Source organism: Leiobunum rupestre, chromosome 5, assembly GCF_980474605.1.
Source record: "Leiobunum rupestre chromosome 5, qqLeiRupe1.1.hap1, whole genome shotgun sequence".
NCBI classification, from domain to species: domain Eukaryota; kingdom Metazoa; phylum Arthropoda; class Arachnida; order Opiliones; family Sclerosomatidae; genus Leiobunum; species Leiobunum rupestre.
Genome location: NC_143388.1, coordinates 42804976 through 42816697, shown reverse-complemented (window position 1 = coordinate 42816697; position 11722 = coordinate 42804976). Strand labels below are relative to the sequence as shown.

The following is an 11722-nucleotide window of genomic DNA, read 5'->3' as shown; positions in this document are numbered from 1 at the left end:
TAATCAACACAGTTCTCTCTGGAGAAATGAGGAATAAGATTTGTGTTTACACCAAGTGTAAAAGCGATACTCGCTATTCCCATAAGGAACACATGAATGGAGTCTTTATCGTTCCATTCCCAAAACCTAAACGAAGTCTGGAAAGGTGCAAGAAATGGCTAAAATTTCTTGGAAGAGATGACTATCCAATGGAACGGATAAGTGGTGATACATATTTATGTTCAAAACACTTTGTTGGAATGAAAGGCCCGACACTGAAATATCCAGATCATTAAAAATTAACTCTTAACCATAGCTGCTAGTCTCAACTTAACACATTTATTTGACTACTTTTGAAGCAGATGGCGCTCCAATCTAATATAGACTGTGAAGAGACACATATAAACTTTTAACATTCAACGAATTATTTGTACAATAAAATATAGAACCTTTTTGAAAAAAATGAACCACGCCTTCAAGTTGTACTATAAAAATCTCCAGTAACATTGGTGCAAAGGTACTTATTATAAAAAGCTTCCTAGTCACCATTTAAAAAAACCTCCCTTGTGCTCACATTAGAATTAGACAAAAAATGTCGCTATTCCGTCTTCATATACCCTATCCAAAGTCGTTATTATTCCTCAGAGGCTACCTCCTTTAGTTCATTCGTAGCTGGAGTACAAGATCGTGGTGGTCATTTTTCTGAACCAAACGTTTTTTTCGTCAAATTATAGCGTTTAAATTGTTCAATTTAGAGTTATTTTAGAAAAGCTAGAATTTGTAGCATTTCGTTTTAATTATTACTTAAATTTAGTCTTTAAACTCGAAAGGAAACATGTCCAAGGAATTTTTTTGGTGTAAGTATTAATTTCTTTTGGTGAGGATTGGGCCTTTGCCGCTTATCCCACGTGAGCAGCTCAAACGATTTTGCATATCCATGACGTCGTGTTGTGGTGTATTACGCTACAAAAGTAATTTACTCTTAAGCTAGGTATCCAAAGGCGTTTAGAAATTTTCAGAGTTGTTAATCTTGCGCAAATTTTAAAAATAATTATTTTAATTTTAATTTATTGTTCGGCTTAGGTGAAAAATTATCCAAAGCCAACGCCGAAATCGTCATCAACCAACCGAGTGAAACAGAAGATTTGACTTGTAGATCATGCGTCATGCTTAAACAGGTTTTATTACCTTACCAATGTCAATAATTATAAATACAAGGAGCAAATTACGCAAGATAGAACTTGGAAGCGAGCCCGTTATATTTTAATTTAGTTCTAAAGTAACATGCGGCTATCTATTGAGCAAATTTTAAACTATTAAACTACTTCTAAATATATATTTAGTAAACATAGTAATCAGTAAGGTAAATTTAAAACTAGCACTTCTTAAATTATTCATTAATGAGTAAAATTACAACAAAATAACATGAAATGTAAATATAAATATTATCATAAGCCTATCAAGCCCCCCCTCCCCATCTGTTTGAATCGAATGGGAATTTAACGTTAGGCTAATGACTGGTTAAACTGTCCACCTTGTGGTAAAAAAAACCGAAACCTCGACCGAAACTAATGAACAAATCCCCCAAAACTACTTCGTAGATAGCAAGAGGTATTATAGGTGGTAGGTGTGAGGGGGATTGGGACGATTTGCACTTTTTCTCCACCAGGTAGCATAGATCCTAATTTTGATTTCTCCCGTGCCTGTCTAGTGCTGAATACATGTACCGTTATGCCCAATTCAAACTTAGGGTGGCCTTGATAGGCTTATGATATTATAATGTTTCACGTATTTTTAATTAATATCATAATACCAGAAGTTTGAAACATATTTTTTACGAGAGAAGAATCTATCTAGTATTAAAAATGAAACATGCACCTTCACCGGCTTGAGATAAAGCAAGTGTCGGCTCAATGCCAACTAGCTCTTTGTTCAACAGAAGTCGCTATCATCGTAATCAAAACAAGTTAGTTAAGCTACATTTTTAAACAAAAATCGGGTACTTATAGGTACCCCTCGCGTTGATTGGATCGTTTGTAAATTGGTAAGTAACCTAAATTACAATAATTTTATACAATTTTATTTACATGGGATATTTAGCTTAGGTTAAAGCCCACTAAGTAAAGTATAAGTTGTCCAAATATATAGTACTCTACTAAGGCTTTCTGGCGACGTTATCATTTGGCTACAAACACACACTGACACGTTATCATTTGGCTGTTTTGAATTTAACTTCCTTGGCCATTAATAGATGGCACCAAGCTCATCGGATAGATTAATGGTCATCTCTAATAACAGGGGCCTTTTCATAATAGAGCCGACAGTTGATATAATTGTGATCATTTTCCCGTCAAACCGCGGATGTGTATAAACCGCGGATGTGTACAAACCGCATCTAAGGCTTACTGCACCTATGACTTTTCCTAACCATGTAAAATGATAAAATTACAATTCATATATACTAGTTAATAAATAATTTCCCCTGGTGTAACAGTTTTAGAAACTCGCTATATGATGAATTTCACGCCGCACTATTTATCCTTCCAAAACTTGTTTCGGATTCCGTTAAAAAAAACTCTAGACTTAAGAATCAAGATGGGCAGTCTGAAATGGCGCATACAACAGCGTAACACCGAAGCTACAAGCCTCACCTCCAAGTTCTTGTTTGCGTAAATCGGTGCTTGATATATATGTTTGTGTGTTAATCGAATGAGTTCTCCTGCCTCTTAGATTGTTCTGGGTCCCGTGGAAAACCATGAATTGAACGTAATCGAGTTCTATACTACTGGCTTTGACAACGTCAAAAAGGAGTCGGTACTTTGCTGCTTGCAGGCAACCTCACAAAGGAAGTACGATCAAGTAAGTGACTGATACGTGGTGGTGGCAACAGTTTGAATCGTTGATATTTTAATCTTTAAACCAGAAAACTATTTTTTATTAAGGCAGGGCGACCAGACTTGCTATAATTTCTGATATTTTCCTAAATTTTTAATGCCGTCCTATAAATCCCTGAATTTTAACCTATTTCCCTATGATTTCACGGTCTTTTGAAAATAAAGAATTTTTTGTACCTGTCATTGACATTTTAGTTGTTCTATGACAGCCTGTCATAGAACATCTAGAACACTGCCACTTTCGAACAAAATCTTGAAATATACGGGCTTTGTAAATCCGCTAAGTGATCCAATATTGCAAGAAAGCAGTGTACAAAAAATTGTCAATATTCTAGGTGATTTGAGTCAACGTATACCGATATGCAATTATCTTAATATTTCTTCTATTTAGTGTCCTAAATTTTCAAATAATTCGCCTGTTTAGTTAGCTTTAGTTTCCTATAATTCGCCCATTTTAATTCTAATATTTTCCTCTAATTCGCCCATTTTAATTCTATTTTTTTCCTATAATTCGCCCATTTTAATTCTAATATTTTCCTATAATTCGCCCATTTTAATTCTAATATTTTCCTATAATTCACCTCTAAAATTTATATTTTTGCTATAAAATTTTCAAAGCCTTTCCCTGGTCACCCTGTAAATGCCGAATTTTTCCATAGTCGAACTTTAGTTTAGTTAATATAATAAAGGGAGTATAACCCTTGCTGGGAACGTCAAGTTTCCGTCATTGCTCACTCGTGGCGCAACAATCTAGAACGTAGAAAATCCTGCTGTGAACGTATATTTCGGAAGGTTTCTAGTACGTTCAAGAGTAGCGCCACGAGTAAGTATTGAAAGATTTAAATTGGTGCCATCTAACTATCAATCAAAGTGTTAAAATCGAACCTCTTACGCAGCGGTGCCCTGTGACCCTTCCGCGGAACCTTTTGGGAACCGCTGTTCTAAGGTCTTCACTCTAAATATTGGTTTCCATCTAAGCAATAGACCATTCTATAAAAGCATAGCTAAATTTGCCAAACCCTTGGCTTTTGCTGTAGGACTGACAACTTTAATTATTCTTTGATTTTAAGAACTTGGCTTATGTTCCGTCCTTGTTTGGGCTAGGCTTATTACATTTTAGTTTCATTTTATATCGAGCAGCGAACCAGTGTTGCAGGGTTGCTAGATAAAAAGTAATGAGCAGCCCTGGTTCATGAAAAATCGGGACAAACCTTCAGACTCTCTACACAAAATAAAATAACAACATTAGTATTTTATAGAATTTTCTATTTGGGAATCAGTGTAGTTATATAATTAATTTGTGTTTCAATAGGGGGTAAGTAAATTTACGAGTGGAGTTTTCACTTTTACGTATCTCGCCAAGTGAGCTCGCGGGAATAAGATGAAGGTAGTCAAGGTCAGCTCTTTCATTCATTCTTATCGGTTTCTAAAACTATTAAAAGATAGCGGGAAATTGATTTAATCTAACAACTTTAGTGGAGATCGAGGAACCATCTATTAACGGCAAAGGAGGCTAACTGGTTTTTAATATAAAGTTTCCCGCCAAGAATAATAGTGCAAGCAGTGACCTTGACTAATCTTCTTTGGGGAAGAGTGCACTCGGCGAGTGGTGATAAACGAAAGTGGGAAAGAGTGAACGAACCTTCACGAAACGGTCCCGGCACGCGCTCATTCTGACCAGACATGGGCAAAATCACTAGTGTTTAATGTTCCTTATTTGTCTCACTAGAGGCTCTGAACTTATAAAATATTGTTTTATACTTCTCGTCTTAATCGGTTTTTTCACTAATGCATTTAATGAGAACATTCTTGGGTAATAGGTAGTTCGCTACTTCGATAAAAGCAATTCAGCGTACACCATGATTCCATGAATCTATGTAAACCATGAATATTTATAGTGTCGTTGTGGAAGTAGAACTCAGGTTTTATTTATAAGAAATCGAAGCGCTTTATGGTTAGATTTCCTTTTCGCAGTATTAATCATGAATCAATTTAAGTAGATTTATGTATTTATTTCATATTATTGTTCGAATAGGTATCAATTTAATTATAATAATATGGCAAACACTAAGGCTCAGCTTTCAGGGATAGTTTGTATGTTTAAATTGTTAAAAACCTCACCGGCACTTCCAAAAGATAGGAGTTATATTCCTTCATTATGTACTTTTGTTCTAAAAATATTTTTAGCTTCAAACCTTATTGTTAACAAAGTAACGAAACCATCCGTGAGCACTCATTTCGCTGTAATGTTACTATATTTAATTATTTTGCCTTAAAAGGAGATGTCGTAATCGGCAGCTCGTCCATTCTAGCGTATTAGGCCCTAGTTGCTTGAGACTGCTGTATAATTGGAACAGGCCATACGTATATTAATGCAACTGTCAGCTTTATCATTGCCACTTGTGTTAAGAAAAGACCCCGGTTATTAGCGATAGTCATGACTCTTATCAGGTTTTAAAAATAACGGCTTTAGTGGAGAATGTGGTGCCGTCTAGTAATTTCAAAGGAAGCTAAAATTCGAAATAGCCCAATGACAAAGTCGTCATATAGCAATTGTAGAGTATTAAAATTAGACAAGTTATACTTAATTTAGTGGACTTTAACCTGCATTTTTTATACTGTGTAAAAACTGTTTAAAATGACTGATTTTATAGTTATTGACCAATTTACAAACGATCCAATGAACGCGAGGGGTACCTGGTTGAACCCGCCTTTTGATTTCACTCGTGTGGCGCAAATTTAGGTTCCTCCCCACGTATTCATGGAGCATACCGTGGCTAGAGATTGTTGAATATTCATTGGTTAAATAAATTCGCGGTATGAAGATCTTTCTATTCAAAACTCACTATGTCACTTATGTAATTTGCCTATTGATAAAAAACGGTAACTGTCATGGCGTCCATTATTAATACTACATCTGTGACATTACAAGTTTTCTAGATCGAATCTGAAGAAAGCACTATATACTCCACCAGTCCTTGTGTCGACCGGAAACACGTGTTAAGCCTACCGTATTATTTTTGCGTCGAGTTGAAAAAAATTGTCGTAGGTCTACGCGAGATTTTACGTTGACACTAGTCAAAATTAAGGAAAAAAAGTGGTTTAATGAAGTGAATGACTGACCTAGTTGACTTGGTTTGATTCGACTATGGATTGTAGTTGACTTTTTTTTACTTTTCAGCTAAGCCTGGACATAACATTCATGAATGAGGCCAAACTGAAACTGGTTCAAGGCTCGGGACCCATTACTCTTTTGGGACAATATATGATCGGTGAGAGATACGTTCTATTTCTATTAGCTTTCTAATATGCAACTAGTTCTGTATTAGTACCACATCCCTTTAAACGCGGGTTTGTCACTTTTCAAACAAGAGCTTGTACCACTGGGATTAAACCCGGAACAACTCCTTCCGCGTTAAGTTTTCCAAATATCTCCCCACGTTTTAAGGTGTTTTCCCCGTAACAAATAAATTAACTGCCAAAATTTCGATTATTCATAAAGATTTCGTTTAACTGTTTATGGTTTTTTCGGATAATTTTCGGTTATGGATAAAAACAAATAAACCACCCAAGCTCTACTAGTGCCTTCTGTTTTACCGTGGCAGATTTTGTTCAATTTTCTTTTATTTGCAGTGTCTTTTTGAAACTCCCAATAATTACCATTTGGGGAATTTTTCATGCTTCATCTTAAGCAATTACCTGTTTTGATGTAATTGGCAATCAAAAACAACGAATTTAAAATAATTTCGAATAACATGACGTCACTTATCGCTTGACAGAGACTGAAAACATCAGAAATCGTCGCTTATTAAGCCCAATAGGCGCTTAAATAAAACTTCTTCAAGTAAATCGCCAATAAGTAATATTTCCGCGAGTTAGGACCTGCAATTTACTGAACAGTGCTTGGTGAAATAATGGAAACTTTTCATCTTTAAACAGAACGTAGTGTTTTTACTATGCCTTAATATGTCAAAAAGGCTACCTGGTTAAAATGAAACCCTCGTTGCATACCGTACGGGTGAGATGTTTCCATTATTTCAACAAGCACTATACAAACAGTAACTTGCAGGTCCTGGCTCTCGGAAATATTACTTCTTGGCGATTTCATTTAAGATGTTTTGTCGAAGCGTCTAAGCCAAATTACCTTCAAAATCGTTTGGGTCTTTGCTTCAAAATCTTTTAAACCTTTATTTTCTGTAATTTCAACAAATTATCTTGCTTAAAATGGTATAAACGACTACAAAGTTTTCCTAAACGTTTTTGGGCTTCTTTGCGATTATCCTCATCCTGATCCTGTTAAAACCTACCGAGAAAAGTATGAAATGCCAACCAAGAAATGTATATATTTCTACTGCGGGAGAATGAATATTTTGAGAAGGTTTTCAGCGTGGCTTCCAATCTACCTGACCGGACTATCTGACAGTCCGCTTTTCTTAATGGTCAAGTCAATCCGGCCCCGGTTTCTCCTTGGCTTCCTAATACTGACGTGTTGAAACGCACTTGGATGACGTATCTCCTTCCCCACTCCTCTAGTGTGTCTTTTCGAAATTTAGGCCGAATTTTCAAAAGGTTCAATGACCCACTAAACTTGGTTGAAAGATTATCTGTCCGGTCGAGAAATAAACTATTAAAAAGAGATACTTGACACTTTCAATTTGAAGAATGTGTCATGGTGGTTACAAATAAGTCCTAATAAGTATTTTAGTTGGTGCGATAAAAATGCTAATTTTTAAAATTATTGATACAACTCATGGTAACTCATCCGAACGCGCTTACTATGACAACGAGGCAAAGAACACATTAGGCCTAATAATTTACGTCTGAAGTAAACCAAACATTTTACACGCGGAACTTTAACATGTTTAATCTTTAAAGTTAAAAAAAAATCTCCAATATGTATAATCTTATGGTAGTATACATCCGAATTTAATGTCAGATTTCGAAGACGTGGATACCGAAGACGAGCAACCCGAAGTTGAAGATAGCGATTTGGACATCAACGAAGAGGAAGACATCGAGCAGCCTTCTCCCGTCGCACAATCCAAGAAGAGGAAACCCGGCAAAAGCGAGGACCTCGCCGTCGCCCCCAAAGGAAGCAAGAAAGTCAAGGTTATCTAAAGAATTTTTATCTGATCAGCTGGGCTCATACTCATGGCTCAACCATAGGCCCAAGCTAGCCAGCGACTTTTAATGCCATTAATTCAGTTGGCCGGGCCATATTGCGTAGGAGGGTGATGGCAGGCCCTTTATGCCATGCGAGTCAACAGTAGGGCTTCTAACGGTGATCTGGTATCTGTTGCTTTCCAAGATTAACTGAATTATTTTTAATCCAATACCTTTAGCGGATAACATATTTTGTTACTCTAATGGCAATATGCGGATACGCTTTGCGCTTGTCTGACAACCTAAATGATTTTCAAGGGTTGATCTGCTTTTGAAATTTTATCTTTAATCCGCGATATACTATTTTAGTGTATCTTCATATTGGCTTGGTGGAACTAAGCCAATTTTTTGTTGCCATACGGAAATTTTAAAGGAAAATAAAACAAACTAGATGTCTAAAGGTAGACAACATGAAGACCGATATGAAATAAAAACGCGCTTATCTGAGAAAAAAATTCTTACTTTATCTGTGGTCTCGGCGGTTACCGAAACCAATTAAAAAACCCGATAGCCGCAGGTCAGAAAAAAGGGGTACAGGTAGACAGAGAAATCAGGTTGTTTATCGGAAATATATCTCATAGGAGCTATAGTAATCAGTTTGCCTTATTCAGATAATCGTTAGAAGCCCTAGTCAACAGCTCCCCATATTCACTCAAGTGGGGCGCCGGAGTGGTAAACACTTTCGCCTCGCAGCAAGAGGAGCCAGGTTCGATACTAACTTGTGGCACTGAGTGAATACTCGGAACTACTCCTTCAGAATAAAGTTTGCTATAGTTTTTCCCACTGTTTAGAGGGGTTTTCTCCCCCTTTCCATAGAAACTTTTTGAGGTTAACGGTAAGTGTACGGAGCTGTTGGTTCGTGTGGCTGGGAGGGCTTTCCACCACCCTCCTAGCATTAAAGGCTGCTAGATGGTACCTAGCAGCCTCTAGCTGATAATTATTAATTTTGCATTGCTCTTCCGCATTGCTTTTCTATAACGGCACGATAATGCCGTTGTCAGCAGGAACTCGTGTTCTATTTTATTTTTCGTGATGAAAAAGGAGCTATTCATAGTAACACCATCACTGCAAAATAATGGCGCACAAGCGAGTGCACTCCAAACCACACTTTAGGCAGTTATAGTATGTTAGTAAAAGGTTAGGATACGAAGTCGCTTCTCGGCAAGGCTAGTACTTCTTTTATTTTTTAATGAAAATCTAATCAATCGATTTTTTCATATAAATCGGATTTTTTTTGGTTTCTTATACAATTAATGGATATTTTAATATTTATCAGTTAGCTAAAATTGAATAAAATTAAATTAATTACTATTTAATATTTCAGTTATAGCTCAGATTTTCGATATATTTTAATTTTTTTAAATCCAATTATTGGCAGTAATATGTGCCATTTTGTATTCCGCCATTGAAATACATAGTGTTATAGCAACGATTAAAATCAAATTGATTTAAATCAGCCAACCCTGCTTGTAGGTCTTACTTAGCAGGTCCAGGAAATGATTTGAGATTTGAATCATAATTCCGAAAATCGTGCTAGAAAGCAGTAAACCACGTAGGCCGGTGTGGCTCTTAATACAATGTTTCGGAGTATGGAATTAGCCAAACTTGCTTTACAACCATCAAAAACCTTCAGCCTAGGAGTTCCCTTTCTCTTAGTTACCCAGGCTGCCCACTCGCGCGTTAGTTTTTTATTTGTGTGATACCAAGAAACTGTGCATACACTGAGAATGTCTAAAAGTATACATTGCCACCGTGCTGAGAAAGGGGAACTACGTAGAATGTAAGATGTATTCTCACATTGAAAATCTTGGATAATTGGCACTTCCTTCGGGTAACTATAGTCTGATTCCGCATATATAGATGGTTAAAATCAATGGAGGTAAGTGAACTTCTATTTGACACGAAGATTAATGTCGACTAGGAGCCGGGGCTAGCTTAGCAGATCGCGAGCGTTGTAAATCATAAGGGCTTCCATAACCTTCCTTAGACATTCACAGTGTTACATATCCTAGTGCCCCCAATAGACAAATGCTCTCGGAAGTTGCGTGTGACCTGTCATATACGTGTAGCAAGGATATTTGGCAAGTGCTAATATTTGTGACACTTAATGGCTATATCAGATATACTATGTTCTCTTAAAATTCTTCCGCAGTGGAGTTTTAGGTCATCAATGTAACGATGTTTTCTTTTATAGGAAGAAAAGGCTCAACCCATGGAGGAAAGCCCCTCTAAAGAAAGGTAATTCATATAAACATTAGTGCTTCTTTTTAAACCTTAGGAGAATGACTAATTTGGGTTAGGGGTCCGACATTCGTAAAATTCCCGTAGACTAGCGAAAAATAATTAAGAAATGTTGGTATAAACTTGAAAATCCCTTAATGTGGACGAAAATCGGTTCCAAAATTTCTAAATCGGCCTAACGCTCTAACGGTACAGTACTTTCTAAAAAAACCAAAACATCCCGGTATCTCATTGGTTCCCTAAAAATGGCGTCTTCCGACGCGATTGAAGCGCACGCCGGTGACGCTTTTCCCTCCCCTGCACGAGAGGGGGGGGGATTCAACCAGGATGCCCTTAGATCTTCTCAAATAAGTCATTCTTCTTAAGTGTAAATATATACATGATCGAAATAAGCATTAGTGTACTTATTTTTGCGACGAATATCGAAGTGCATTAGCGCCGCCTGGTCTACAGACAATCGCAGGGATGTATGAAATTCAGTTCATCCCGGTTTGGTAAAAATTATGTAATCTAAACCGAACTGGAATCCAACTGAATGAGTATCGATTCCAGTGGGATCCAATTTTGGACATCGGATAGCGCGGAATTTAATTCTTGAATTTTTAATTGGCAGCTTTTCGATTGAATGAAATAGAAATTTGAACCGCTAATACGTTTTTATTTTAAATCGACTGATTTTTTAGTATTACAAGTCATTTTCTTGACCGCCGAAAATTGGCAATCCTGTAAACGCCTGTCTCATGATTGACTAAAGTGATAACGCGGAAAGGTACCGCCCAACCAAGCTCCAGGTGGTAGGAATCGTAATGATACAGCTCGATATTCATGGTTGAAATGAATACATTAAAGATGAAAGTAAAATGTCAATTTCAATTTTTTTGTTTCGTTTTCAGCAAGAAGGGTAAAGTCGTCGCTGCTAAGGTTAGTTACTCGGTTATTTATTAAATTTAAAACTGGTGTATTGAAGATGAATGTCTTTTTTAGATACCTGCTACAAAACGAACGAAGAAGGTTTAGCGTTATCCAATATCTTCTTATTTATTTAGTATTTCATGTTCATTTTTTGTTTTTAGTAGGTAATAAAACGTTTCCCTAACCTTTATTGATTCCCAATTTTTCAAAGGTAAACCATAAATGAAATACTGGTTCTGAAATAAGTAATACCAAGAATGTATTTATTCGGGGCTGCCTCACGTTAGGGAAAAGTCAGGAATTTTAGAAATGGGCCTAAAAGTAGGAAATTTAAGAATTATTTAAATGTCAGGAAATTCAATTTTCTCTTGACACTTTTTGAAGGTAATTTTACTCTAAATCTATGACAAATTCTATGATTATCATTTATTTCTTTGGAAGTTTGGCTAATTTTTCCAACATTTCAATAGTCTTTTTACTTAAATCAAGTCCATATAATTTATTAACTTGTAATGAAAGTAAAATAAAAATTT

The 11722-nt window shown here is 36.3% G+C and overlaps 1 protein-coding gene across 1 annotated transcript; it reads left to right on the top strand.

Moving 5' to 3' along the window:
• The first annotated feature begins 682 nt into the window (after positions 1-682).
• LOC149945119 (mitotic apparatus protein p62-like) lies at positions 683-11379 on the top strand. Its single transcript, XM_090175125.1, has 8 exons — positions 683-836; positions 1063-1157; positions 2710-2838; positions 6055-6145; positions 7810-7982; positions 10231-10274; positions 11171-11198; positions 11262-11379. Exons 1-8 carry the CDS (start codon positions 815-817, stop codon positions 11292-11294), a joined length of 615 nt encoding a protein of 204 aa, XP_090031251.1. The 5' UTR covers positions 683-814; the 3' UTR covers positions 11295-11379.
• Positions 11380-11722: the final 343 nt, after the last annotated feature.